General features: G+C 50.8%; 15 protein-coding genes across 15 annotated transcripts; 8 read left to right on the top strand and 7 right to left on the bottom strand.

Annotated features, from left to right (window-relative positions):
• Positions 1 to 2: 2 nt before the first annotated feature.
• On the top strand, positions 3 to 1,100 carry VTN49DRAFT_7580 (uncharacterized protein; the record flags this gene model as incomplete). The annotated part of the gene is made up of 1 exon (XM_069415865.1): positions 3 to 1,100. The coding sequence occupies one exon, from the start codon at positions 3 to 5 to the stop codon at positions 1,098 to 1,100; it is 1,098 nt and encodes a 365-aa protein (XP_069271941.1).
• Positions 1,101 to 2,004: 904 nt separating this feature from the next.
• VTN49DRAFT_7579 (uncharacterized protein) lies at positions 2,005 to 3,021 on the top strand (the record flags this gene model as incomplete). Its single annotated transcript, XM_069415863.1, has 5 exons — positions 2,005 to 2,158; positions 2,226 to 2,318; positions 2,380 to 2,609; positions 2,675 to 2,896; positions 2,950 to 3,021. 5 exons carry the CDS (start codon positions 2,005 to 2,007, stop codon positions 3,019 to 3,021), a joined length of 771 nt encoding a protein of 256 aa, XP_069271940.1.
• A 147-nt stretch (positions 3,022 to 3,168) lies between these two features.
• VTN49DRAFT_7578 (uncharacterized protein) lies at positions 3,169 to 3,486 on the bottom strand (the record flags this gene model as incomplete). Its single annotated transcript, XM_069415862.1, has 1 exon — positions 3,169 to 3,486. One exon carries the CDS (start codon positions 3,484 to 3,486, stop codon positions 3,169 to 3,171), a length of 318 nt encoding a protein of 105 aa, XP_069271939.1.
• A 298-nt stretch (positions 3,487 to 3,784) lies between these two features.
• VTN49DRAFT_7577 (uncharacterized protein) lies at positions 3,785 to 4,859 on the top strand (the record flags this gene model as incomplete). Its single annotated transcript, XM_069415861.1, has 3 exons — positions 3,785 to 3,890; positions 3,952 to 4,483; positions 4,544 to 4,859. 3 exons carry the CDS (start codon positions 3,785 to 3,787, stop codon positions 4,857 to 4,859), a joined length of 954 nt encoding a protein of 317 aa, XP_069271938.1.
• Positions 4,860 to 5,697: 838 nt separating this feature from the next.
• VTN49DRAFT_7576 (uncharacterized protein) lies at positions 5,698 to 6,072 on the bottom strand (the record flags this gene model as incomplete). The annotated part of the gene is made up of 2 exons (XM_069415860.1): positions 5,698 to 5,908; positions 5,957 to 6,072. The coding sequence occupies 2 exons, from the start codon at positions 6,070 to 6,072 to the stop codon at positions 5,698 to 5,700; spliced, it is 327 nt and encodes a 108-aa protein (XP_069271937.1).
• Positions 6,073 to 8,104: 2,032 nt separating this feature from the next.
• Positions 8,105 to 9,637, top strand: VTN49DRAFT_7575 (uncharacterized protein; the record flags this gene model as incomplete). Its single annotated transcript, XM_069415859.1, has 5 exons — positions 8,105 to 8,257; positions 8,326 to 8,437; positions 8,516 to 8,994; positions 9,055 to 9,404; positions 9,466 to 9,637. 5 exons carry the CDS (start codon positions 8,105 to 8,107, stop codon positions 9,635 to 9,637), a joined length of 1,266 nt encoding a protein of 421 aa, XP_069271936.1.
• A 532-nt stretch (positions 9,638 to 10,169) lies between these two features.
• VTN49DRAFT_7574 (uncharacterized protein) lies at positions 10,170 to 12,279 on the bottom strand (the record flags this gene model as incomplete). Its single annotated transcript, XM_069415858.1, has 5 exons — positions 10,170 to 10,328; positions 10,397 to 10,853; positions 10,911 to 11,446; positions 11,503 to 11,609; positions 11,667 to 12,279. The coding sequence occupies 5 exons, from the start codon at positions 12,277 to 12,279 to the stop codon at positions 10,170 to 10,172; spliced, it is 1,872 nt and encodes a 623-aa protein (XP_069271935.1).
• A 773-nt stretch (positions 12,280 to 13,052) lies between these two features.
• VTN49DRAFT_7573 (uncharacterized protein) lies at positions 13,053 to 15,440 on the bottom strand (the record flags this gene model as incomplete). The annotated part of the gene is made up of 1 exon (XM_069415857.1): positions 13,053 to 15,440. The coding sequence occupies one exon, from the start codon at positions 15,438 to 15,440 to the stop codon at positions 13,053 to 13,055; it is 2,388 nt and encodes a 795-aa protein (XP_069271934.1).
• A 1,207-nt stretch (positions 15,441 to 16,647) lies between these two features.
• VTN49DRAFT_7572 (uncharacterized protein) lies at positions 16,648 to 17,036 on the top strand (the record flags this gene model as incomplete). Its single annotated transcript, XM_069415856.1, has 2 exons — positions 16,648 to 16,662; positions 16,713 to 17,036. 2 exons carry the CDS (start codon positions 16,648 to 16,650, stop codon positions 17,034 to 17,036), a joined length of 339 nt encoding a protein of 112 aa, XP_069271933.1.
• Positions 17,037 to 17,152: 116 nt separating this feature from the next.
• Positions 17,153 to 17,932, bottom strand: VTN49DRAFT_7571 (uncharacterized protein; the record flags this gene model as incomplete). Its single annotated transcript, XM_069415855.1, has 4 exons — positions 17,153 to 17,245; positions 17,303 to 17,368; positions 17,429 to 17,673; positions 17,785 to 17,932. 4 exons carry the CDS (start codon positions 17,930 to 17,932, stop codon positions 17,153 to 17,155), a joined length of 552 nt encoding a protein of 183 aa, XP_069271932.1.
• A 785-nt stretch (positions 17,933 to 18,717) lies between these two features.
• Positions 18,718 to 20,975, bottom strand: VTN49DRAFT_7570 (uncharacterized protein; the record flags this gene model as incomplete). Its single annotated transcript, XM_069415854.1, has 8 exons — positions 18,718 to 19,041; positions 19,099 to 19,491; positions 19,545 to 19,870; positions 19,925 to 20,044; positions 20,101 to 20,413; positions 20,472 to 20,511; positions 20,572 to 20,600; positions 20,664 to 20,975. 8 exons carry the CDS (start codon positions 20,973 to 20,975, stop codon positions 18,718 to 18,720), a joined length of 1,857 nt encoding a protein of 618 aa, XP_069271931.1.
• Positions 20,976 to 21,690: 715 nt separating this feature from the next.
• VTN49DRAFT_7569 (uncharacterized protein) lies at positions 21,691 to 22,392 on the top strand (the record flags this gene model as incomplete). The annotated part of the gene is made up of 1 exon (XM_069415852.1): positions 21,691 to 22,392. The coding sequence occupies one exon, from the start codon at positions 21,691 to 21,693 to the stop codon at positions 22,390 to 22,392; it is 702 nt and encodes a 233-aa protein (XP_069271930.1).
• A 385-nt stretch (positions 22,393 to 22,777) lies between these two features.
• Positions 22,778 to 23,604, top strand: VTN49DRAFT_7568 (60S ribosomal protein uL1; the record flags this gene model as incomplete). The annotated part of the gene is made up of 4 exons (XM_069415851.1): positions 22,778 to 22,796; positions 22,854 to 23,031; positions 23,096 to 23,289; positions 23,342 to 23,604. The coding sequence occupies 4 exons, from the start codon at positions 22,778 to 22,780 to the stop codon at positions 23,602 to 23,604; spliced, it is 654 nt and encodes a 217-aa protein (XP_069271929.1).
• Positions 23,605 to 23,829: 225 nt separating this feature from the next.
• On the bottom strand, positions 23,830 to 25,050 carry VTN49DRAFT_7567 (uncharacterized protein; the record flags this gene model as incomplete). The annotated part of the gene is made up of 1 exon (XM_069415850.1): positions 23,830 to 25,050. One exon carries the CDS (start codon positions 25,048 to 25,050, stop codon positions 23,830 to 23,832), a length of 1,221 nt encoding a protein of 406 aa, XP_069271928.1.
• A 506-nt stretch (positions 25,051 to 25,556) lies between these two features.
• Positions 25,557 to 27,002, top strand: VTN49DRAFT_7566 (uncharacterized protein; the record flags this gene model as incomplete). The annotated part of the gene is made up of 2 exons (XM_069415849.1): positions 25,557 to 25,676; positions 25,767 to 27,002. The coding sequence occupies 2 exons, from the start codon at positions 25,557 to 25,559 to the stop codon at positions 27,000 to 27,002; spliced, it is 1,356 nt and encodes a 451-aa protein (XP_069271927.1).
• Positions 27,003 to 27,150: the final 148 nt, after the last annotated feature.

Raw genomic sequence — 27,150 nt, 5'->3', positions numbered from 1 at the left:
CAATGGAGCTTCATGAATATGACTGCGCAGAAGAGATGGATTCGGACATGGCTGATTTGGATGGCATTTTGCAGGACTCAGAGTCTTCCTCGAGGGAAACTTGGATGGCTTCCTCCGAAGTCGACCAGAAGTATCTGGGCCTCCTAGCGGCCGGCACCAGTCATGACAATCCATTCCTTTCCAGCATGTTGTACAAGATCCTGGGCTTATCGGTGATCTTGTCGAAGAAGCTGGTGCGAGCCCGAAAATTACGGCGGCTGGACCGGACCCGCGAAACAAAGTCGCTACAGCTCTACTACCACATCATATGGCTCTCTCGAGAAGGGCTTGTTATTCTCGAACAGTATATCCTGCCTATGGTGCAAGATTACATCGAGTTGAAGATCCTGTCATATAAATTACGGGCATCCTTCTATCACATCTTCGTCCTTTTTCACAACCAACCGGAGATCCACAAGCCGGGTGTGTCCAGTTTCCCAGACGGCCAAAATGGGCATACTACACCGGCGACCGATCGGAATCGAGGATCCATATCGACAACGCCGCCACCGATGGAAGGCGGCCCTGTTGGCGGTCCACCGGGTCTGGCAAAGCCGCAACCTCCCAAACCAGCCGCATCGTTCCTCCTGCCGGCGATTGACTACATTCCAACCGCTTCGGCATGCTTTGCCTATGCTGCTGATCTTGCCGACAACCTCCTTCCTGGATCGCATCCCCTTCGCTTATCGGTCAAGCTAGAATACGCCGCCTACCTGTACGATTGCCTGCACGATGCAGATGCATGCCGCAAGCTCGCCAAGCAGGCCATCGCAGACGTTTACAATGCCCAAGAAGGCATGGATGATGAGAGTTTCGAAGACGCTGCGGAACTCGTCGGAATCCTTGGTCGCATGATCAAACGGGGTGGAAAGACGAGCAGCGCCGGCGACAGTGACACCCAATCGCGAAGTCAAGATGGGAGAAAGTACCCGTCTTCCACACCAACGGGCACTCCCAAACAAGTGCAATCAACAACTCCGCCTTCCGCACCGAAGACTGGACACACATCTTCATCGACGACAATCGTGGGCAGCACCACGCCCAAAACACCCGTTTTGTAGGTTCTCTATTGTGCACGGCGTCAGGTGCTGCAAATTATGCTTTTGTATTGTTTGTGATGTCTTTTTGTTGTCATGTTGTGATCTTATTGGCATTGTTCCATGTACAATACGCAGCTGTTCTGGGTCTTGAGGTCTGTTGTTGTTTTGATTAACTCTTCATTTCGTGTACCACATCATGATGCGTGTATTAGAAGTTTGATCTCTTTTGCTGTACAGACGTGTCGACTTGTTACTGTACTAACCAGCATCTAATGAATTCGAATGACATCAAGTGTTGAAACCCTGCTGACAGAACTACTTCCTATGAAAAATCCATATTAGAATGAGCCAAGATATACTGGTATACATGCGGCTTAGGGTTTATTCAACGGAAGCTGGCAGCTCCATTCGATCCCGGATCACGTGGAAATCGTGCACCTTAGTATGGACATCAGATCTTCGTAGATGATCAGTCGTCATTGGGCTGTCCAACTATGGTTTTTTCGCCTTTCAAATCTCTCCCTCGGGATAGGGTCGAGATTTGAGAACGCATGCAAGTTGGTGTCAGCTCCATGGATTTTCAGTACCTAAGAGATCAACGAAATGCCTCTGTTAGGCAAAACTAAAAGTCATCATCGGAGCTGCACCGAGATACCGAAGCATGGATCCAATGAATCCATGGTTGACCGGACTCAAGTTCCGCTGGAGGCCCGAGGGAAAATGACCCCCCACCTCTGGTAATCGGCCTTCGCTCCGCACTCGGGTTATCTCAATGCGAATCGAGTGCTGATATAACAAGACAATCAATTCGTCATTCATTTTGTTGTATGGTAGATATTTAAAAGCTCAGGATTGAATCTTTTGGAAAGAAAAAACTGTGTCTTACAGTGAAACTCAATTACGAGATGATCTGAGTTCTACGAAAATGCAAGCCGCAAATCGTGCTCTGAGGACCATTAACGGGTCAAAGCCATCCTTTGGCGCATGGCAGATGCTGCCAGGCGCCAATCTATCTAGATTTATCGCGCGGTGTGGATTTGATTGGATTTGTGTCGATACAGAACATGGGAACCTCGCAGGTACGGTGATGACTTTCTCAAGTCAAATCTGGACTAATGAATATTAATGATGGTGTACCATCCACAGACTGGCAAATGCATGAGTCCGTTGCTGCCATCGCTGCCTGCGGGGTCAGTCCGCTGGTCCGGATTGCCGCCAATGAGGACTGGATGGTGAAGCGTATGAGATTCTTCCTATTTATCTAGCAAGTTTGGCCAATCCCTGATTGTGTACATGATAGGTGCTCTTGACAGTGGTGCTCATGGAGTGATCGTTCCTCTGCTGCGGACCGCGGAGGACGCCCGGAAGCTTGTCGAGGCAGCCAAGTTTCCCCCAGTTGGACGACGAGGCTTTGGAAGCCCTTTTGCCATGGGTTCGACAGGAAACGTCTCTGCTCTCGAGTATCTACAGACAGCAAACGATTCGCTGTTGACCATCGTTCAAATCGAAACCAAGGAAGCAGTGGAGAATGTGAGAATCAGGACGCCATGTCGGACCGTGAATCGGAAATACTGATATTTCTATCCTTTGTTCAGGTCGAGGAAATCGCCCGTGTACCCGGAATCGACGTCCTCTTCGTCGGACCTTGGGACTTAGGCAACAGCATTGGATATCCTGTAACTGGGGAATTCCATCCTGAACTTGAGGCCACCATCGAACGTATCCGTAAGGCTGCAGAGGCTGCCGGAAAGAAATCCGGAATCTACTGCGCGAACGGGGAAGCTGCGAAGAAATATGCCGATCAGGGTTTCAACATGGTATGTCCCTGGTGTTCCCTTCTTATGTCCTTTATGACTGATTGCGATGGCAGATCTCTGTGATGAGCGACGCCGCAGCTGTCCCAACAATCCTGACTGAGAATCTCAAGAAAGCATCTTCGTAAGGGCGGATCCCAATATTTATTGTTTCCCATGAGACATGTAGTTACCCATTTGCATGAAGATAAGGGCTCAATTCATGCACCGGTCAATATTACGATTGAAGGGCAGTAAGCCACAAATTGACGAAACCAATCGGTATCCTCATTTGATCATGATTTAATTTCATCCATTGCTTTCTCCACCTCTTGTTCTGTGAACCGATGGAACAGTTTGCGGAGTTCCCTCGTGCTATCAGCATTCTGCTGCACGGCTGGTTCCACATGTAGTACCGGCACATCGAACTCGTAGACATCCTTCCAACGCTTGTTTTCTGGAGCCATGATGTCGACCTCCTTGTAGTCAATCTGTCGCTGTTGCTGGATCTTCGACAGGGTCCGTTTCGCGGTGTCGCACAGCCCGCAATGGGCGCGGGTAAACAGGGTCAAACGAACGGTATTGGGACTGAGAAGATATCTTGTGTACCGCATCTCCGTATGGGCGTCAGCGCAGGGTTCAGACTCAATTGCGGCTGAAGGTAAATGTCGGAAACCTCAAGTCGTTTTGTAGCTTCGGCTCAACCTCTCAGACGGAGCAAAGATTCATGGAACCTTCGAGTGCTTGACACTAACCCAATTCGGGACTCCAAGCTGCGGGCATCCAAGGAAGCTTCTCCAGAGTTTAAGAGCACCCCTCCAGGCTTTGGGATAGCCTTTTCCCTGCCTTTCTACCGGTTTTCTTTGGAGTCAGATTCTCCTTGCCGAACCGTTACTTGGTCACTGTGTCGCAATGGCTGCCAAGTGCGTTCACAAAGGCTGTGGGAAGGTCTTCACTGATCCGGAAGAAGAGTGCCTTTATCATCCAGGCCCACCAATCTTCCATGAGGGGCAGAAAGGTATCGAGCAACTTTTCAGTCCAAGTTAGAAATATTCGGCCCTAATATGTCTTCCTTACAGGATGGAAGTGCTGCAAAACACGCGTGTTGTCGTTCGATGAGTTCCTGAAAATCCCGCCATGCACGAAAGGAAAGCACTCCACTGTCGACGATACGCCAGACCAAAAAGAGTCCCAGGAAGCTGCAAATGCTCGGGCAGAGAAGATCCTTGCTGAGCAAAAAGCCGCGTCGGAGGCAGCTCCAGCTCCAGCTCCCGCTCCCGCCCCAGCGGTCCCCACGCCAACCCCTTCCACCCAGGCACCGGAAGAGCCTGACTCGGACGATCCATCGCTCGAGATTCCGGCGGGCGCAACCTGCCGACGACGGGGATGCAAGGCCACATATGACCCAAGCGTACCCCGGGATGAAGAAGTTTGCGTTCATCATCCCGGCCAGCCGATTTTCCATGAGGGAAGCAAAGGCTGGTCTTGCTGCAAGCGGCGGGTGCTGGAGTTTGATGAGTTTATGAAAATTGCTGGCTGCAAAGAGAAGAAGCGGCACTTGTTCGTGGGCAAGGGCAAGCCGGACGGCGAGGAATCAATTGAGGATGTCCGGTAGGTAGATCACTGTGAACATATATCGGTACCACGATCTAACTCTTTATTACGCCACAGGACTGACTTCTATCAAACTGCCACCACGGTCAACGTGTCTGTCTATCTTAAGAAGATTGATAAAGAGCGTGCCAAAATCAGCTTCTCTGAGAAGACGGTCGACTTGGATTTGCCGACCGCTGACAATAAACGATACAAGAAGGTCTACAACCTCTTTGCATCAATCAATCCAGAAGAGTCGCAGTACACCGTGCTGGGCAGCAAGCTCGAGCTTAAGCTTGTCAAGGCGGACGGCACAAGTTGGCCTGTATTGCGCAGCGATGATAAATGGACCGGAGAGCGCATTCAGGTTGGTAGAGCAGCTCGCGTAGGTTAGATATTATAGAAAATTAAAATTAACCAGTTGCTGTATCTGTACCTAAACTCCAAATTCGATAATTTGTACTCGGTCACATACTCCAATCCCAGATGTCAAAACCCTGTGCGTTAATTAGTGTTGCACTGTAGGTAGGCATATACACTCTGAGACGGCTTATTTCGTCCTTTCATCCACTCTCCTCAACAGCCTGGAAAGGCTCCGCCCCCGGAATGTCAGGAGTGAAGTTTGGATTGAAGAACCATAACTGAAAGCCGTCTTCGCTCGCCACGCCAAAGAGCTCACGATCTCCGAAAGGTTACAAATATAGTTGGGCCTTATCACTAAGTACTTCACGCCAGTCCCTGGGGAGAGGGGTGTCAAATCTCGTCCGAACCATGTTCTCCCGAATATCGACTTGGTAAGGCTGCGAGATGGTGGTCCGGTCGTCGGCATTGAAGATATCAATTCGCCGCTGAAGGCAGTTCCAGTGATAGACAATATCGGGGGTGAGAAACTCCCAATAATGCCGGCATGAGTGCTCCAGAATGGGCTGGTCACAGTCGTTCCACCGGACACTCAGGCTGTCGATGGCGTAGTCGTAGACGAGGTCCATCGAAACATGTGAGTCAGAAAAAGGAACCTCGCGTTTCACTGTTTTGTGGTTATAAGTAATACCAGGAGAACCGTATTGGAGAAAGTATTGTTTATTCACACGATGGCCAAACAAGGAGATTCGAAAGCGTCTTCTGTGCAACTGCTGGCCTGTCAACGTCCACTTGGTCTGCTGCACCTCCGGCGGATGTATGCTCCAGTCGATTTCGAATGTCACCAGTATGTTGTCATCCACGTCCACGTGTCACAAGTAAAAATTGGAGAGAGCATCCATTCTTCGGAGGCAACCCGAGCCTATATCCCAAATGTAAACGGCGTGAAGTGGCCGGAAATCAAGGTCGACGATGACCATCTTGTCCTTCTCGACTGTAATCCAGGCAAAGCGAGAGGAAAGCTCTTCTGATACGAAACGCTCTGATGTGTGGAGATCCCAAGCGAACAGACGACTGGGTTCTCTGCTACTGTTAGACGTCATCAAGAAGGAAGAACACCGTGTCTCATACTCAAAATCCACGAAAGCAACAAGATAGCTATCGGACGCGAAGAGGCCCCAAAATCCACTATCTCCTGTGTCCAAACCGGTATAAAACGATCTCTCTCCACTCTCGAGATGCAACATTTCCACTTCGCTCGGAGTCGGGACATCTAAGCAATAGAACAGTCGTCGTGAACGGTAAGCCAGACTCCGGAACTGTACCGCGGCTGTACCGGCCACCAAAAAAAACGTCTTTTGATGGGCCGACCATATCGCAAACCATGTCGCCATCGGAAATAATCCTTTGCATTGGCAGTAGCATCCACGATATCAAAATGTCTGTATCGAATCTGTCCTGCTGGAGCTTCCATAATGCCACCCTTTGCCTCTTACACAATGATGAGCAACGTCTTGAAACCCATAGTACTCCGTACTAAGTGGTATTATTCGAAACTCACGGTGCTGACATACATGCGCTTGAAGAGCGGGAGTTCAATCCTTATGACCTTATTACCGCATGGATTCTCAGAGACACCGTTTCAGAAGCTGTACCATCGATGGACGTATTTAATGCAGGAATTGAAGGCAGTCCGGTCCGTCCAGATGTTGATTTCATAGAGAGTAGGTAAGGTAGGTAGTACACGTAGGTTCAGTACCAAGTCGTACTCACGAATGTCTTCCAGCCCTGCCGGATTTAAGTTCGAAAACACCTTCCCCTTCTTCCCAATCTCGTTGGAAAGTCCTTCGGGCCTGGAATACGCTTAGGCTACGAGTAGGTGATTCGTGATTCTATCACAAGCCAATACACTGTTTATTTACACACTCCGTACAGGGCATAGCTCTCTGGATGGTTAGGCGTACCCTTTTTTCGTTCGAAAGTTTTTCCGCGCCGAAATGGTTCTCGAGCGCAGTTAACCAACTCGTTTTAGAGGGCAGACTTACCGGTGAAATTGTAGCACGGTTTAACCAGAAACACCATTGTCAATCACGAACAAATCAGAATATCATATCTGGATCATTGAGGAATTGTGCACGAGCTAAGCATATGCAATTCAACGGTTGAGCACCGTGATGAGCAATTACGGGATTCGTAGTGCGAAGAGGTTAAGTTACTCGTAGCAGGCTTGGATTTCCAGTGCTGCCCATGACACCTGATTGAGAACAGTCATGAATCAAGTGCAGATGTGCCCAGAGCTCATCATACAATTCCAAAATAATCATGACGGCTCTAAAAGCATATTACGCCTCCTCCACAGCCAAGGCGCATGGAAGCCTCGTCGAAAACGTGGCCCTAGCCCAGCTAAACCGTGTTCTGAGAAAAAGGACGACGCAAATGATCGTTCTTCGAAGCTGGGAACGGAGGGAAACCCACCGGGAAAACTCCCGAGTGACCCTCAGCGTGCCGCTGGTGTCAGCGGAGCTCCGATAAAAGTTTACATGGTCAATGTAAACCGCTACTGATGAGTCGATGAGAGAGAAAAGAGGAAGAAAGCCATGGCCGATTGCCAGGCTAAGAATTTTATCGTCCAATGAGTATCACGTGATATGGATTTAGTTGTGCTAAACCTAAATAGGATTAGTTGGGAACGTCAGTTTTCATTACATAATAATCACGTTCACTTCTCATCACGTGAAAGGGATGTTCGTCATCGCATCACATGCTTCCCGCTTGCTGACCTGTGGGCAGTAACTTTTACTCTCTGGGGATATTGGCAGGGAGATTACTCCGTGCACGAGCAAACAGCGGCTAATTTAGAGTTTATCCTGGCTATTCCCATACAGTGCAGAGCGTAAGGTGTAAGGTGGGGTCAAGCGGGAGCCAACCATTCGACTGGCACCCCTGGAGCAGCGTATATTCACGAGACCGCATTCCATAAATCTCGCCCTTGACCTACTTTCTTCTCGATCTATTCTCCCGCATTTCCCGCTTTGAACGAGTTTGAGCACAAGGACAGTTTTGCGATAGTCATCCGCTATCGAACTGTCCGTGCATGTTCTTCAAACCGCCCTTCTCTCAATAGGTCTTTTTGTCTGCTGAGCTAGTGTTTCAACACCTCCCATCCTGACATCATCGACATCATCAAGACAGCTTTCCTGCAAACGTATTTTTCCAGACAGACCACTCTGAGCTCGACGTACTGACGGCCTCACCGCAAAGAGTATTGCCGGCACAATCATGGCGGAATCGTTGCGGTTCATTCCACTATCCTACAACCATGCGGACTCGCATGCCTCCGCCCTGAGACTTGTGCTGTCCATCAACCCCCATTGGGAAGGGCCAGAGAATCGCATTGAGTTCGTGCGCTTTACCGATGGCATCACCAACACTGTTCGTACACAGAAGATGGATCTGCTTATGACCAGCTCAAATTCCGATGCTAATGCAGTTCAATGTAGCTCTTAAAGATTGTCAATCGAAAGCCTGGCCTCACCGAGAAGCAGATTGACAACGAGGCCGTACTGATGCGTGCTTATGGCAACCACACGGAAATTATTATAGACCGCGAGAGTAGGTTTTTTTTTATTGATGGATGACTCCACTGCCCCAACGCGACTTGATGCTGAGTAGACGCTATGTAATGTCTAGGGGAGACTGCCTCTCATGAGCTGTTGGCGCGAAAAGGGCTAGCACCACCCTTACTGGCCCGGTTCCAGAATGGTCTTCTCTATCGTTTTATCCGAGGCCATGTTTGTACTCCTGATGATCTCGCTCGACCATCCGTTTGGCGAGCTGTTGCTCGGCGCCTTGCGCAGTGGCATGCTGTCCTACCTGTCAACGATACTCCATCTTCTTCCGGCTCTACCAAGTCGGTGCAGCCAGTGACCAGTCCGTTCCAGCTTGTCGATGCAGACAAGGCGACGGCCCCCCTTGCCAGCGCAGTGGATGATATCAAGCCCATTAAAGTCCGTCAGCCGGGTCCAAATCTCTGGAGTACTCTCCAAAAGTGGATTCTCGCTTTGCCTGCGACAACGGAGCAGCAACGCGCGCGCAGACAGGCATTGCAGAAGGAATTCGAGCGTATCGTAGAAGAAATGGATGGCGGAACCGGTATCGGTGAAAACGGCGTAGGTTTCCATTTATTGGAGATTTGGACCTCCCGGATTAAGGAGCTGACCGAGATCTAGCTCGTATTTGCCCACTGCGACCTGCTGAGTGCCAATGTCATTATCCTACCGCAAAGTAACCAATCAAGCAAAGACCGCGATGTCGAGGAAGTGCATTTCATCGATTATGAATACGCCACGCCGTCACCGGCAGCCTTTGACATTGCCAATCACTTTGCCGAGTGGGCCGGTTATGACTGCGATTTTACCAAGATTCCGAGCCGGTCCATTCGGAGAGAGTTCCTGGCAGAATATGTCCGAAGCTACATTCAGCATGGTGGCAAGGGCGTCTCACCTGAAAATGAACAAGAGGTTATCGATAAGTTGTTCCACGACGTCGACAGATATAGAGGTATTCCTGGGTTTTACTGGTAAGCGTCCATTCACCAGTACGTAGCTCAGAGTCACTGCTGACTCTTCGTCTCTTCTTAGGGGCGTGTGGGCTCTCATCCAGGCAACAATATCGCAAATCGACTTTGACTACGCCTCCTACGCTGAATCCCGTCTAGGCGAGTACTGGGCTTGGCGTCGTGAGCAGGACGGCAGCAGACCTGCCGCAGGTGAAGAGATGCCATTGCGGGAGCGGGTTTGGGCGCGGGATTGAATCTGTGCCATTCTTCGCCGTATTGGAGATTTTTTCATTTTACATTTCATTTTCATTCATTTTCATTCTCAGCTGAGAGCTGTGCTCTCGCGTCTAGTCGTTTACGGCGAATTTTTTTTTTTTTTCCTTCTCCATAGATTCGCGGCGATATTAATTGTCTTTGAGGGACCTTTTTTTCAACAATCCGTCTCTCACGTCGCTGATGGTTTCTGGGGAGAAAAAAAAAGCATTGTTTGGACTTCTGTGTGTATTCAACGTGCATGGGAGTCTTGTACATAGGACATGCATTTAGAAATTCATACAAATGTTGGGGCAGTCATTGGGATTTTGAACTGTGTAGTTAGGCCTTTGGAGGATCCTATTTGGCAACTTCATTTCATCTATGAGCGCCGTTGTACCTCAAGCCGAAACTGTCCACGTAGATACAGTACCGTCTATTGAGAAATTCTGTTGCCGTGACAGCTTCTAAGAGGTCCAGATCCCTTGCGACCCTTGAACCCAAGCCACTATGTGTGAACATGGAGTCACCTTTCTAGGATGTCCCATTTGCAACAGTCTCTGGCTTTGAACCAGGAATCAATCCCTCCTCGGTCGCTTTGATCTGCAAAGCCAGGAACTTGGAGTATATTCGGCATAGGGCAAGGTTTCCACCCATGAACCAAAAGTTGGGATGGCCAGAAGGACGCCAAATCTGAACCCCATTCCGTCAGTGCCATACTCGAAACTCAACATTCAAAGGTTCACCCGGGAAATACATACCGCGTTAAGTTCTCCCTCGTCATCCAGGTCCCAAACATCCTTGCATCGATCGGCAATCTTATCTCCCAGAACTTTCCGGACGGTTGTCCGCATGTTATCGAATCCCGTAGCCAGCACGACTATGTCCGCTTCCAACTCGCTTCCATCTGCCAGGACGAGGCCATTGGGCTTGAATTCCCGGATACCGTCCGGTGACCGGCGCACTTTTATCTTGCCCTGCGCGATCAGGGAGCTGCATCCAACATCGATGTAGTACCCTCCTCCGCGGGTGAAGTACAGACTAGCGATGCCGGCACCGTTGATACCCTCGTACACGTCAAAGCCGGCCTTTTTCAACCCATCCAAGATTTCCTTGTCCACCTCCGCGATACGCTTCGTGAGGAAGACACTGGTCGCGAACTGGACTGGGAATGGAAGAGATTCCGCCCAGACGTCCGCCAATTCCGTTGGTGGACTCCTTGATGATGTTAGCAATAGGTATTATTTGATTCAGGTCCCAGATGAAATCTCCTACCCATGGTCATCGTAGACTCCCTCATGGAGCATAAAGACGCCCTTATCGACAGACAATACATATGTCCCACGTCGCTGAAGCATCGTCACATCCGCGCCGTTCTCGTAAAAGTTCTCGGCAATATCATGTCCACTGTTGCCGGTACCAACAACAATCACTTTCTTGCCCTTGACATCGTAGTCGGAAGCGTCCTTGTGTTGGCTGCCGTGGTAAATCACGCCGCGGAAAGATTCCTGATTTCGGAACTTGGGGATGTAGGGTTCCCCGGAGTGGCCCGTTGCCCATACAATCTGATGCGGATGCAGGACACGCTGGAAACCGTCGGGCCGCGTGACGGTTACTGTCCAGGTGCGTGTCTTCTCATCGAAATCAGCGCCGGTGACACTAGTGTTGGTCCAGACGTTGAGTTCCATGAGTGACGCATAGGCTTCGAACCAATCTCCTAGTTTGTCCTTGGGTGTAAACTGCGGCCAGTTCTTGGGGAACGGAAGGTAAGCCATGTGCGTATATTCAACGGGGTCGTGGGTGACGAGTGTCTATGTATCATCAGTATCTACTATGTTATGGCATAGGACAAGCGGAATCCACATACCCTATATCGCTTGCGCCAGTTGTCACCAATTCGTTCATGCTTGTCCACGATAAGGGTCGAAACGCCCAGTGATTGCAGACGTGCCCCGACGTTGAGGCCCGATTGCCCTGATTGATATCAGCAATGGACTCAGATACTACTTCGAATTCGCGGTTCCAGCTTACCGGCCCCAACAATCAAGACTGTAGGCTCTTCCTCCTTGAACTGGACTGCCCTCTTGCGTCTCTCCAACCAAGTACCGCCCTTCGAACCACCCGGCATGCTATCCAATGTCCCGTAAGCACGCTTCGGCCCCAGAGGCTCCTCTGCACCCTTCAGTTCCTGGAGCGACGTATATACTGCATACGCCTTCCACTGTTTGCTTTGCTCGTCTGGGAACAGACGAACCACCCCGGAGCCCCGCCCAACAGCGGTCTCAAAGAAGAACATGGACGCAACCCAATCCAGCTGATTCTCGGGCGACTCCACATGCGGCACATATTTCCCTTCCGTTTGGATTCGGAACGTCGAAAGCTGCGCCGTGGGTTGATGTGTGCGGACAAAGGCCTCGATATCCTTGGCCTTGCGGATGGTGCGAAGGTCCCATTGCAGGGCTAGATGGTCGCGCCACCAGGAATCCGCATGGAAGAGGTCTGTTGAGAGACGGTCAAAAGCCTGAGTCCGAAGAACTTCTTCGAGCGAGGAAAGCCATCGCTGTACAACCTCCGAGGCATTGACATCCTTGGAGGTGAAGCGAGGGGGTTTTGGAAGAGACACTACGTGTTTGCTGGCCGACATGTTTGCTAAGAATTGAAGCTAATACTCCGTCGGAGCCTGTGGAAAGGGGACTGTATTGATGGGAAAAGAAGCTCCAAAGCCGATGTCTAGGCTTATTTTATATGCGCCGATTCGAAGATTCCGCAGAATCACTTAAGTAAGGATGGGAACACATGACCATGGGGACCAACGCCGAATTCTAGTCCAGAACCTTCACCGGAATATGACACAGCTCGTACAGGGACCACCATCACCTTGCAGCCCATACATTAGAGTCCGTGGGGTCGGGTGGAAGACAGATCGGCGACGGGGCCGAGAGTGGAGGATGGAGAAATCATAACAGGGTCGGCAAGTATGCCGAGAGGCGGACTCGGCAAACCTGCCGAGAGAGTTGCTGGTTGTCCCCCTCAGAGTTGTCGGATTCGGCGCCGGTTGGAAGTCAGGTCGGTCAGGACTACACTCCGAACAGGTTACTGTATTAATCAGCCGGATTACTCTACTCCGTGATGTCTGCACTCAACGGCGGAGGATGGGTTGTATAAAACATTAATTGTTCGATTTGTCGTCCCTTTTCTCGAATGATGACAGATTGCAATGCAACTGATAACTTCAAGCTGAGTAGTATCCAAACACACAACAAAACCCGCACCGCCCTAGAGAGAAACATCTCATGAAGACATTACGTGAAAACCGCAGCAGACAGTGACTACCGGACCATGTAAGAACAAGGGTATCGAAATAAAGCAACATCTGCAACAGACCCAGCAAAAAAGGAAAAAAAAAAAAGAAGCCTCTCACTCCGAAACGCCGTCATCAATATCCAATTGCACCTCCTTGATCGGATGCAGCAGCATCGGCGGAAGGCACATCCGGCCTTCCCCTGCCAGTTCTTCTTCGTCACCCCCGTCGTTGTCAACTTTGAAACCCAGCCACCGGCGGTAGAGGTTCGGCGAGAAGCCAGCAGAGTAGAACCACGTCACGCCGCGAAAATTGTGTTCTCGATCACCAAAAATGGCAGTCCGAGCACCACCGGACGCTCCATTTCGCCCGGCATTGAACGTCGACTCGAGATATTTGGTTGGCCATCGACGATCGATGTAGATCGAATGAGGAACGGAAACGGCCTTGAAGCCATGATGCAGACATGTCGTCGCCGGCCACATCTCGGAGAACATGGTGTGCCGCTTCAAAGAGGTCTCCCGGTGCATCGTGTGGAGTAGTTTCTTCGATAGACGAGAGGCGGTGATGATGGCTGCTCGACGGGGAGGTAGGCCCTCTGTCCGATTGTATCCGGTCACGTCGTTTCTAAGGAGCCATGTAGTACCCTCTGGGTCGTACAAGGGGTTGAAGACGATCAGATCCGCATCCTCGCCCACACCCCACTCATACTTGTCCTTTTCAATGGTTGTAGGCGGAATGCCCTCGCCGTCCACTTCCATGATATCGTCATCATGGGGTCTTTCAGGGCCCCAAATGAACTTCTCACCCCGAGGCGCATTGAAATTTTCGAGTCCGGACTTCTCATCGGAATCCTTCGGACGCGCGCTCCATAGGTTGTTAGGGCTATTGGTGCCCATTTCCGTCTGCACGCGGACAGTTTGTTTGAAATCCTCCCATGAACCGTGCTCGCTTGGGACGTAGAAGCGAGCGTTGCGCTCCCAGAGACCTTTCCGAGGTTGCTGGCGAGCCCATTCGGCGACCTTTTCAAAGAAATGGTACCAGTGCCCTGTGTAGCGACAATCCATTTCCCAGTTCCAGACGTAGTCGTATTCCGGATGGTTGTACGCGAAGAACTGCACGGGCATGAATGTGCTTCGGTATACTCCATGAACGGGCAGACCACGCTCCATGGTTTCCTCGAGTCCACCGTAAATGAGACTCATCTGGCGCTCTGACCAAAGTATTCCCATTCCACGGAACTCTTCAGGTAGTGCATCGCGAAGAACCCGCTCATAAGTTTCTTGGTCGGACCAGATCTGAAGGTTGTCATCTTTGACATGAACAAGGAAGTACACTTCGTACTCTCCACCCGACCCCAGTGACAGCTCCGTGATTAGAGAGCGCAAAAATAGAATGTCTTCCGGAGTGTAGTGGAAGTCGTGCCACGTCCGGATCAAGAAAGCTGTCCGCGGAAGACGATCCGTTCCCTTCTTTGCTTTCAATTTAGCCTTTGGTGGTTTAGGGGCTTCCTGTTGTGACTGAGTCGTAGGAAGCGGTAGGTTGAAAGTGAGCTGCGGTAAAGTCTCGGAAGATTCCTTGAACCTGTGGCTATTGGCAGCTATGCACCGATTCTGAGCGGCGGCCCAGTTGACCTGGCGGAAGTCCACCGGTGGCACATCCTCCCACACCTGCTCAGCTGCTTCCCGGTGCCCTGTCAATCCAGCACCAATGCCACCCTTTTGGATGCTATATCCCAAGCCGTAGGGGCCCAGCCGGCCGAAGCGATCGAAGCAGACATCGTCTTGGATACCCAGCATTTCATTTGATCCGATGATTGCGTCGGGAAAGCCGCGCGGTACACCGGGGAAACTCCGAACGGAGGGGATTCGGACAGTATTCTCTTCGTCCAAGAAACAGTCAACTTTCTGACCGTACTTCTTGACGTACTCTTCCGACGTGTAGTCTGGATACGGATTAAACGGCGAACTAGTAAGGTTGGCCTCATACTCTCGTCGCTTGATCTTTTCACCGGTTTCTTCTGTGGCATCGGCTGCGTCACCATTCCCGAGAATGTCATCTGGCGTGCCGTCGCCGGGGTATTCTGGAATGTTGTCCTTCCGCGGTACTAAGGTGCGAATGCCGCCATGGTATCGCTTTAAAAAGGGGAAACTCTCCCACGTATGTGGTTTTGGGGGTTGTTGTACGTTCACCGGCAGTGGTATCGGGCGGCCCATGAGCTGAAAGCGGAACAATGTGAAGACAAAGAGGAGAAGAGCAATGAACACACAAAGACATAGCCATCGCATGAGCCGATGCGGTGATGGTCGTGGCAACCGTGACACGATACGCCGTCGCCGCTTTATGGAGGTGGGCTGCATTGCGACTTTTGAGTTCAAGGGCCTGGACATCGATCTGGATTGATGCACATCACTGTCGCTGGCTGATGAATCGTACGACGAGTAGGATGGTTTCTCCGGGTCACCCCATTGGGTGCGGTCCCGAAGGGTAAACCGCTTCAACATTTCCAACGCCGGCGAGACTCTGTCAAGATGACGATTATCCTGGTTCGGTTGTCCTTGGCGATCAACTCCGCAATCACGAGTCTAGACCATGGCAATGGAATGTTGGCAACAATATGGTGATACAAAGGACTGGAGTTACCACCGAGAGAACAGGATGTCAAAGCGGTGTCGTCAGGAGATGAGAGGAGAGAATTCAACCCTGAAGATCACTCTATACAACGATGGAACCCGCAGCGCCACTGGAGACATGAGGGTCTTCTGAGCGTTTGTTCATTTGTTGTTACTTGTTTCATGGTCCATACAAAATACAAAAGTAAACCAAACCCTCATTGCTCTTGGCAGGGCCCGGATTTGAACCATTCATGATGGTGATTGGCCAATGCTGTGCTGGGGTTGCTACGAAGCAGCGAGATTGCAGTTGTCGGGGTTACCAAGATTAAGCGGAGCCAGTGATCACGTGAAATTGTAACCCTATCTCATTGCCCTAATAACCACTTCTGCTGGTCTTTCCCTTTCCTCCGCCTGCGGTACATTACGACCCGCGGGTCCTCTGGCAAAGACGAGCCACAACCTCAAAGCCAATCATTTCCACTCTCAAAATGAAACTCTGATGGCCGGTTAATCTCCTGATGATCCGACAAGACCTACCGAAGAGCAAGTTAAACTCGGTTATGGAGTTAACACTTTCGATACAACTATTCTCCCTTGGGCCATAGTCCCGTTGCCGATTCGAAGTTCTTGATATTCACGTGACAGACTGACGGCCAGTTTTCTGCCGGCTTCTAAACTGAGTCTCTGCATCTCAACCCCGACATATATAGAAACTGGAAGGAGAGTTGCGTCTATCGTTTTTGTTCAATTTCGTGGAGGTCAACTATGTATGGACTCACGGGCATTTGCCACACCTGGTGATCTGCAGTCCAGTTGTTTGAGAGATCCCGGATCATCTAGATGTGCTCCGTCCAGCAACCAACCGACATACGGAGTACATAGGATTAACCTTATGATATGCTTACATTCGCGAAAGCACTGGCTGGTTGATTCTTCCAGTAACTACAGAGTACTTAGATCAAACACTTAATGATGGAGGACTACATACATACGGATCATCTCCCGCCATTCAAAACAGAATTTCGTCCTTGGCTCCAATTGGCCGACTCGAAAAAAGCGTAGAATGTACAGCACTTGTCTCATATGATCGTGGAGCATGAAGACTAATCGAGTCGATAGAAAAAATATTTCGGAATTGGACAGTGCTTTTGCAGCGCCTAGCTAGAAAGGATATCATACTCATACATTGTACTGCTGAAGCTCGAAGGCTGTGGATACGGATTGCTCCCTGTTCGGCAGCAGATCAGGGAGCCAATTCACAGTACTGTAGCCTCCAGCTCGCCAGTAGCGATAAACTTTCGAGTATCAAGACATAGGGCAAGCACAGAACGTAGAACTAGAGGAAATACAGGCCCGCGAGAGCATAATCGCAATCAACATTATCGAGGAAACCAAAAGGCAAAAGCAGAGAAACATAAAATTCAGTCAACCAGCATGGGCATCTATACAGCTTTTATGCTTCCTGCATCAGTCTTGATCAACTAGGAAATAGGGCAACAAAAAGAGGAGAAGACTACTTGACGATTTCGGAGTCAGAACATTATCACAAACATGATCCGATGACAAAGGCAACACACACATCCGCTTGGCTTCATTATACTCTAATCACGCCCAGTCTTCCGCAGCGTCTCGGCAAGCCACTCAAGACCCTCGTAGAGACCGTCACCAGTGGTAGCGCAAGTCGATTGGATGTACTAGAATGTGGTCAGCAGATACCTCGGTTCGTGACTCCAATGTCTTTGGCTACGTACCCAGGCACGGCGCGTCAAGCTCTGCAGACCCAGTTGCTGGGTAATCTCGGCGGGGCTCATGGCGTTCTACAACATCATGTCAGCATGGGTAAATTACGACGGCAAGCTTTGGCGAGAGGCACATACCGGCAAGTCTTGCTTGTTGGCGAAGACAAGGAGAAGGGCATCACGGAGTTCATCCTCATTCAGCATGCGCTGCAACTCCTCACGGGCCTCCACGATACGATCACGGTCATTGCTGTCGACGACGAAGATGATGCCTTGGGTGTTCTGATAGTAGTGTCGCCACAGCGGACGAATCTTGTCCTGACCACCGACGTCCCACACGGTGAAGTGAATGTTCTTGTACTCGACCGTCTCGACGTTGAAACCTATTCGGCGACATCCATCCGTCAGTCACATGCTCCCTTTCCATTTGCGCGAAACGAGTAGGAGCCAAAATATCCACGTGGCGGTATCGGGTCACGGAGGGCGCAACTAACCGATCGTGGGAATGGTGGTGACGATTTCACCCAGCTTCAACTTGTACAGGATGGTGGTCTTGCCGGCGGCATCAAGACCGACCATCAGAATGCGCATCTCCTTCTTACTCCATAGTCGGTCGAACAACTTCGAGATCGCCGCACCCATTTTCGCGTCGGCGTCGGTGAAAACGGACTGGAGAACGGAAAAAAATTCAAAAGCGCGGTTAACGAATGGGTCGTGAACAGAGGAATGGGATTAGAATTATGATGGTTCCGCGTGCGAAAAGATAGCAGCAGAACGAGATGAAGGAGGGAGAGGAAAGAAAAGGACACTAAGCAGGCGGGCAGTGGATTCAGGAGTGGATGCTCGTTGAATGGTGATATTGGGCTAGGCTCAGTGGGGATACTGTTGTGACCGCATGTCCACAAGAGGGTTCACACGCCACCAGGGAGGGAAAAAGAAAGTGCTCTGCAATACGGAGAACAGCAGAACTTACAGATAGGACACAACTGATTGGAAATCCGGACACACAAGGCTGATCAAAAGGACTCTTGACAGGAAGAGAGCGAGGATGATGCTTCGAGAAATTTTTGTGCCTGTTTCTCGGCAGGCCCAGATTAGGAAGTGCGGCTGACAGCGTAGCTTCCGTCACTAAGCAAAGATCATTGATAGCACTCCTGTAGCCACAACATTCGAGTCCTCGATAAACCAAGGCGAAGCCCTGTTTATTTCATTCTAAAAGCACTGATTCTCAAATACTTTTGAATACAAGTAACAGCCCTGGCGATGCCTCTCCTGGTATGTGCAGAGCGAGGTGCCATGGTGAAACAGTAACAGATCACACGAAATTTCCTGGTGTCGGCCTTGATCTTCAAATACTGCTATGGTAGATCTTATATAGAATAAAATACATGCGATGAAATGAATACACAGATTCTAGGGACCTGCCCTTATCTACGTCTCCGCGTGAGCTTGTCCTTCGACGATTGGAAGAATGCACGAAACAGAGACTGATAGATCGTTTTGCCTTCGACCGTATCACTGGCATACCCAAAGATGATCAAAGCGACGGCGGACAGGAACATAATAACCGCAAACGAGATCCAATATGCGGTTCCTGAGAAGGTCTCCTGCAGGTCCGCGATTTCTACCCCGAAATAGCCGGTCATTAGACTAACCGGCAAGAAGAGAATGGTGACCTTGGCCAACAAAACAGTGATACGGGTCAGCTTCTCCATAGCCTGGGAGTCTTTGAGGGCAATCAGGTTGAAGTTCTGGAGCCAATAATCATCAGTACGCTTCCCTAGCCGATGACTAGCAGGATCGCCTACCATGAACGTCAAAGATTCCTTCTCAGTCAGGCAGGCCTCAATCTCATCCAAGCAGTATAGTTTGATTCGATCTGTCAACCGCTCGAATCGTCCGACGGCGGCGGAGCTAAGAAGGACACCGGCCACGGTGTCATACTCTGACGCCACAAAGGTGTTGGTGGACCTGGAATGGATTGTATCCCGCGAGTCCATTTCGTGAAGCGCATTCGTTAACGAGGGATGGTTGTCGCGCCTCTCGCGGGCCTCATCCCGAAGCAGGCGCTGTCGCTGCAAAATTCGGGTCATGACCAATTCGTAGCTTTGATAGAGGCGCTTCAGGACCGCCAACCGTCGACCGATCCAGTGCAGGTCGTCAACAAGATCAACTTTCGGTCGGTCCAGCATCTTCTTTCTCTATTGAAGAAATCAGATGCTAGTCGGCTATGCTCAGGCAGTGGGATACTCACCAGCTCATCCAAAGAGGCTCCATACATGTGCTCTCTTTGAGCCACCAGACGATAGCTCGAGACCCAGTCATCGAAAATATAATACATCACAAGACTCGGGCCGTCGCTTTGGGAGATACTTGCCTCCTCGGCTGGGGAGTCGGAGAAATATCGGACACGGACATTTACCAGCGACTGGCTATTTTTGTCCGCTGAATGCTGCTTAGATGCACCGGAGAAGACTGAAATAATATTCCTTCTTACGGCGCCAACGACGATCTTTTCCTCCTCCGCTGTGGGCCTGTATGGGCCGGGGAAGGGGTTTTCTTGTATCGATATCACCGTTCCTTGCCAGATCAGTTATAGGTGTCTACATGGAAACGAGTGAAAATAGCACATACCGTCGCTGCACAGAACGATCCAGCACCATATTCGCTTTCCATCTGGCCTGTCTTTGCCATTATTAATCGGCTTCCCGTTGATTTTGACGGTATACAGTGCATTGTATCCGATACAAGTGTCTAGAGCAACATCAGCAGGCCACGGTCAGAAGCAGCCATTGTATTCGTGCACTTACACTGCCTGCCGTAATCCACGGAACAAAAGTGCCAGATCTGGTTGATGATGTGCGAAAAGGTCAGGTCTCGCAGCGATGTGGCCTCGGACATGACAATGGATGGGTGAAGATCATTGAAACGACGGGCATTCTCAAGGTCGTCATCCATTGCAGCGGGTTTCTCGTTGGTGGAAACTGATGAACGACGACGGGAGCTGCTTGTTGGCCTGGGAGGAGGGTCGGGAGCTTCGGTCGACGATTTGGTCTGTGGGATTGGCTCCGTGCACATCATTTGGATCAGCCGATATGAGAGTCCGTATCTTTCTGCGACATACTGGAGGACGGTTAGTGTCAGGTTGAGGAATAGAAACGCATATCATTGTATGCCGTACTCGGACAATATCTTTCTGTGTCTCTGGTGCCCATATGTTACTGTTAGGAGCTCAGTATTAGCAGGCGTCTCCCTAGACACGGACCATAGAGTCAACTCACATCCATCTCGTCCCAAATATCTTCGGTCTCTAATGGTACATTCAAAAATTAACCTTTGGCCATGCAAGACTACATCATTCCCGGGGCTATACCTCAATCTCGCCATCCATCAGCGCAGCGAAATCCTCTTTGGACAAATCCACCGCACACCATGCATCGTCGTTGCCGAAGTCGAGGACGAAGTTCTTGGTCCGCGCATCTTGTAGTAATAAACGGCACGACTGGTAATTTGCGGCATCGTCTATGTCCTTGAACTTGCTCGATAATCCTGGTCTCCGTGCTGAGCACGTGGCATAATATTCTTGTGCACTGAAATTGTCCGTCGGACTTCGCTCTGTGTGCGGCGGAGGTACGGAGCTGTTTATTTGCTTGGCCACACTGGAAGAGGACTGTTCAGGATCCATGATCCATCCGATTGTGTGAACGCAGAATCATAAGTCAAACAACACCCCGATTCCAACGATTCGAACAGCCTGTCTAATTTGCTGAGAGGTGAGGGGACGCAAGGAATTATTATACACACACTCTACGTGCTTCAGTAGCAAATACAATTAACTCCATACACTCCACAATATCTCAGCTCGGAGCTAGTCAGGAATAAGGAATCAGCTGCCAGAATGGTCGCATCAGCCGCCAGCCAACAACAAACCAACTCGTGATTTGTCTCAAGTGATCAAGCCCCTTCGCCCTAGGCCAAGTTCGAAATCGACCAACTCGAACTGCACGTTCCCGAAATAAATTTTTCAGGGTGTGTCACGAGACGTTGCAGATCATTTCATGTCACTGTTTTGACATAGTAGCACATACCGACATCTTGGTTATTTGGCACTCTCTACTTCGTACATCATGACTCATGGATGCGACTTTGCAAGGACTGCAACAACGGTATACCAGCAGAGCGGAAAATGCCTTCCTGATACTGCTGTTGCTACTTTGATCATTCCCGCACCTTTTTTTTAGAGGCACAGTCATCGCAGTCTTCGCGATTGAGTCATACACGCGTTACCCCGAGCCGAAGACACTAGATAAATACCCTACATCGGATCGCATCAGTAACATGCGAAAAACTTCGGGGGTTCCTATGTATGGAGTTCGGAGTAGAGATTCCGCATTTCCAAAATGGCATCTTCTATGACGTTCAAAGATGTCGTCTCTCTGCCGAGGGACAATCTCGGTCCGGATACAATTCCAGTCCTAATTGATCGCTACAAGTCGCTCCGTCTGGAAGGGCTTCGAGTCGATCCCTCTGCATTTGGATCCAACTACGAGCGGGAGATCAAATTCACCCATGACGACTGGCTGAGACGTTTGACAAACCCTCTTGTCCGAACATTCGTTTCTCTGGATTTTCTATCGGACGCTCACTCGGGCTCGATATCGGCCTCTCCAGGCTCTGATGTCCTGCTGGGAAATGAATGGCTGGGCATGGTGTCACTGGCCGGCCCAAAAATCCTACCAACTGCAGCATCCCACCCACTGGAGCCATTCAGATCGAGTGGCATAACCGACCCGCCAGACTTAACGTCCATCCAAGGTCAGCATGTAGTGTATATTCTGGTGGGCATGTTTGTCCGTCCGGAACACCGTCGCAGAGGTCGCGGTCGCCGACTGGTCGAGGCTGCCATGGCCGCAGCTGAAATCGAGGCACGTCGGGCTTCAGCAAAGGGAATCACGGTCGCATTGGAGGTGCATTCATCCAACCAGGCAGGCTACAGCCTATATCAAAAACTTGGGTTCATCGACTTTACGGAGGTGGAATCAGGGCGACTCGACGTTTCGACCACTTGCAGCATGAAATGGGAGAAAAAATTCGATGCCTAACTGAACAATCCACCAAATAATGTTCAGCGCCCTATGAGGGCTTGAGCCGCTCAAAGCTTTGATTTCGCTTCATTCTAAAGAGCAATAAAAATGAGAGTGTTATGTTTTCCTGCGCCCATCGCCACGGTTCGCAGTAGCTTCGCGTGCTGGAGACCAAAAAAGGCATAAGGTGGGCAGGACGCCTTTGGCCAATCAGATTTGCTAGTTACGGAGTACATAACATATAGGGCTAGCTATTCCAAAATGAGATTAGCGAATTTGGATTCTCCCACAAGCGGAGATTCAAAATTATTGTGCCGACATCCATTGAAATTCCTCGTCAACGACATTTTGCGCAGAGCCTCACCATAAGAATCAAGGATTCTTTTGGAAGACTGTCATCACCATGTCGAAAGTCACAGTCGGTGAGTACGCAGCTAACATCTGCGCCTGGGGATTCAGAGGCTAATTGAATTGAACAGCCGGAGTGCGTCAAAATGTCCGGGAGCTTCTGGACTACTCCCAGAACAAGAAGAAGCGAAACTTCCTTGAGACTGTCGAACTTCAGATCGGTCTGAAGAACTATGATCCCCAGCGTGACAAGCGTTTCTCGGGCACCATCAAGCTGCCCTCCGTTCCTCGCCCGAACATGAGCATCTGGTATGTGGGACAGCGAAATGAAGGCAACGGTGGCGACATGCTGATGGACGTTTTCTCGTTACAGCATCCTGGGTGACCAGCACGATCTGGACCGTGCCAAGCACCTGGGCATCGACTCCATGTCGGCTGATGATCTTAAGAAGCTGAACAAGAACAAGAAGCTCATCAAGAAGCTGGCTCGCAAGTACGATGCCTTCATTGCTTCCGACTCCCTGATCAAGCAGATTCCTCGTCTGCTGGGTCCTGGTCTGTCGAAGGGTTAGTGATTCCCAATCCGTGTCAAGATCCCTTGATGCTGATCAACTTCCAGCCGGCAAATTCCCGACCCCCATCTCTCACTCTGACGATATGGCCAACAAGATCACCGAGGTCAAGTCGACCATCAAGTTCCAGCTCAAGAAGGTCCTTTGCCTGGGTGTTGCCGTTGGCAACGTGGCCATGACCGAGGACGAGCTGATTTCCAACATCATGCTGGCCATCAACTACCTGGTCTCTCTGCTGAAGAAGGGCTGGCAGAACGTTGGCAGCTTGGTCATCAAGGCTACGATGTCTCCTCCCAAGCGTCTCTACTAGACTGTTTTAGTCTTGCATTGAATGCTTGGAACTGGAAAAATATACTTTGATGATGAATGTATTTGTCTATAGGTAGCTGGGCAATGAATCTGAATGGACGTTTCATGCCGGCAATCATTTTCCATTTGTCTCGTAAATATCACAGGTAGTTAAAAAGAAAAAAAAAATGATGGAGAGACTCCTGTTAGGCTATAGTACAATACAGTACATGCTGATGATTTGCATCTACTCCATGCCTTCCATTAGCTCCGTCTTGTCCAAAATCATCCCTCTCATCATGATAAACTCCCGCAGATTCTCCCACTCCTCTCCTTCCTCTTCACCTCTCCTATAAGGATCCTTGAAACCCCAGGCCACAGCTATTTTATCAAGAGCGGCACGCTCTTCCTCTCGCAACCATCGTTTTCGCAACGGAATTCCAGATGCCCAAGTCACGCGTTCCATCTGGTCGTTCGAAGTGAAAACAGCAATTAGGCCAAGAGAAGAGGTAAATCCGATGTATGCCAGTGTTCCGGTGAACGCGATCCACATTGCAGTTGAATGGTCCATGGAACTCTGATAGTCCGCCAGCCATGACGCAGCGACATAGGAGGCCAACGGTGCCGCTGCCAAACCTGCCAGAGGTAACGAGGCTTTCTTGAATATTTTGGCTCGGTAAAACGCCGGAGCGCAGAACGTCGTATCAATGATGGCGAGCGCAAGAGACAAGTTCTTCTGCTCCACGGCGACGTCCAGGGCCATGTTAGCAAGTTCCGTGGGTACGGCATTCTTGATGCTTTTCGGATTCTGTGCGCGATACTTTATCGGTGATGTATTCTTCTCTGGAATAGGTTTATTGGCATAGAGCGTGAAGATTTTCGGAAAATAGTCCGCACGCTTGAGTCGCGATTGGATTTTGGTGTACAGTTCCAATGCCTCCTGCGAAATGAAAACCTTTTCATCCAAGAGCAACTCATTGACGAGATTGGAGATTGAATCAGCCACTTGGCGCTCCGTTGTCAATACCTTCGATGCCCGCTCTGCCGAGAGGGCATTTTCTTCGAGGTTCAACAGGGACGAGGTCACGTTGGACTTTGCCTTTGCATGCTCCTCTTTCAATACTTCAAATGACTCGATGATTTGCTGGCATTCTCGTAGTAACTTGACAACCTTTTCATCCGAAGGTACTTCGTTTGAGTCTCGAATTGACCGATATGCCTCCACGACGTCTTTCAGGACCAAGCTTGCGGGAGAGGACCGCCCAGACGATGCATACCGTTTCGAAATCGTGGGGCTTCTATATGCGGTCAACGGCCATTTTTGTGTCCATTGGCGTGTACGAATATTGTTCGAAGTCTGGGCGAGGAGAATCGCTGCGGTCTGTGGACGTCGCGTAATTGATGCGGCGGTCGAAAATCGGCATAATTGGCACACTGGCCCTAATTGTAAAGCACGTTTTGTGCGCATTGTCGAACACTTCACAGCACCGGCACCAATTGTGCCGTTCGTTCGTGGTTGAGTCCCAATGTCGACTTGACGCCGCGCGAGCAGGGCGTCTCGAGACTGCGCTTGATACGAACCACGTGCAAATACAGTACGAGCATGCACCGCCACATTAGTGGCTCAGCCTCGATCAGTACGATACCTAACCTTATCAGGAATCTCAAATACGTAAGGAGATTGTATTTGGGCAAATCTTGCTTATCTTGTCTCGTAATTTACCGTACAATGACGTATCACCGGAATCATACGAGTACGAGCACTCCCGCCTCCTCCAGTGATATGCAGGATGCATCTTGTCACTCTCAACCTCAACAATAGTCCACCGGCCACACGGCGCCTTTAACCTTCTGCCGCATCCTCGAGAAGGGGTGATTAAATAGTCTGATTCCGGTGGATGTGACTGTCCCTACGAAATCAATACCTCCTTCTCTCCGTGACTTCCGTCAGTCGCTCCTTCCTTGACCATCGTCATGCCTGCTCCTCCGCCCCCTCCTCCTCCTCCTCCTCCCGGCATGGGAGCGCCTCCTCCACCGCCGCCGCCGCCAGCGGCAGGTATTCCCAAGCCGCCAAGTGGAAGTGCTCCAGATAGGGTGCGTTATCTTTGCCGTAGCCGATGATATTGGGCTCTCTCAGGTCGTCGTGAGCATCTTGATGATCAGCTGCTAAGGTGATTTCTGTAGAGCGCTCTCATGGCCGATATCACCAAAGGGACTCGACTGAGGAAGACGGTCACCAACGACCGCTCTGCTCCCATGATTGAAAAACCAAAATCCAACGGATCAACGCTCGGTGCCGCTCCCCCGGTTCCAGGTATGCCGAAACCACCCAGCGGACTGGCGCCGCCGGTTCCGTCGGGAAACCGGGCAAGAAGCAGCAGCGATGGAGGATCCGGTGGTCAAGATAGCGGAGGCAGTCCTCTTCCCGGTGCTCCCCAATTAGGCGGACTCTTCGCGGGTGGCATGCCCAAGTTGCGCAGCCGAGGCGGCGTCGATACAGGTGCAAGACGCGATGCATCCTACCTCTCGGATTCAGAAACCAGTAGTTCAACGAAACCGAACTATGAGCCTCCGAAACCTCCGGGGGCGCCACCACGACCGCCGTTTGATGCCGTGAGCTCGTTAGCTGCCAATCTACGCAAACCGCCTCCCACACCAACATCGCGACCATCGTCTATGGTGTCGATGAAATCGACTTCAGATGCGGCGCCGCGCGCTGCTCCACCACCTCCGCCTCCTTCATCAAGACCACCAATTCCCTCTGCCCGGAAGCCGTCTGGCACGGCGCCGTCAGCACCTCCGCCTCCGCCGCCATCTTCCACCAGTCCGGCGCCTGCTTCTGCTCCCCCGCCGCCGCCAACTGTATCTGCACCACGACCCCCTGCTCCTCCCCCGCCACCTCCATCCTCAGCACCACCTCCTCCCAATGGCGCTCCTTCGGTGCCGTCAATAGCCGTGCAAGCTGCACGAAATGCGTTTGGTAGTTCACAAGCGCCTTCCGCTCCTCCTCCACCTCCTCCGACATCTGCTCCGGCGGCACCAGCAGCGCCACCGCCCCCACCCCCGACGTCTCCCCCGGCAGCTCCAACTGCCCCTCCTCCCCCACCTTCTCTGGCACCTCCTCGCAGACCGTCGGCCAGTGGAGGCTCATCTTCATCGCGGCCTGCATCGCAGGAGGACTTGGGATCCAAAATGTCTGGACGGTCTGCTCTCGATCCCAGTGCGTATACTCTCAGCAATGGTGCCTCGATGTCTTCAGCACGGCTGTCCGGACATGGTCCGATACGAATCGAAGACAATCGCTTTAAGTTCCAAGACGAAAGTCTATTTCCTAAGCCGAGACCATTTGTGGGTGGTGTTCGACGATATCGCGCGGGCAGGGGCAGCAGCGTGCCGCTGGACCTGGCTTCATTGGGCTGAAATTCTTTTCGATCAAAAATTGCGCGGATCAATGATCATGTCTTAAGTTCTATTAGGGCGTTTTTGTTTTGTTTTCTTGCATTCCCTTAGATTGAATTTGGGCATACCCATTTTGAAGTTGTGTGTTTTCCCACCTTATCCTCTGTTG

The sequence above is a fragment of the Thermomyces lanuginosus genome (genome assembly GCF_041956635.1).
Source record: "Thermomyces lanuginosus strain ATCC 200065 unplaced genomic scaffold VTN49scaffold_7, whole genome shotgun sequence".
In the NCBI taxonomy this organism is placed as follows: Eukaryota; Fungi; Ascomycota; class Eurotiomycetes; order Eurotiales; family Trichocomaceae; genus Thermomyces; species Thermomyces lanuginosus.
Note: the sequence above shows the minus strand (reverse complement) of the source record. Positions and strands in the feature narration are given on the sequence as shown.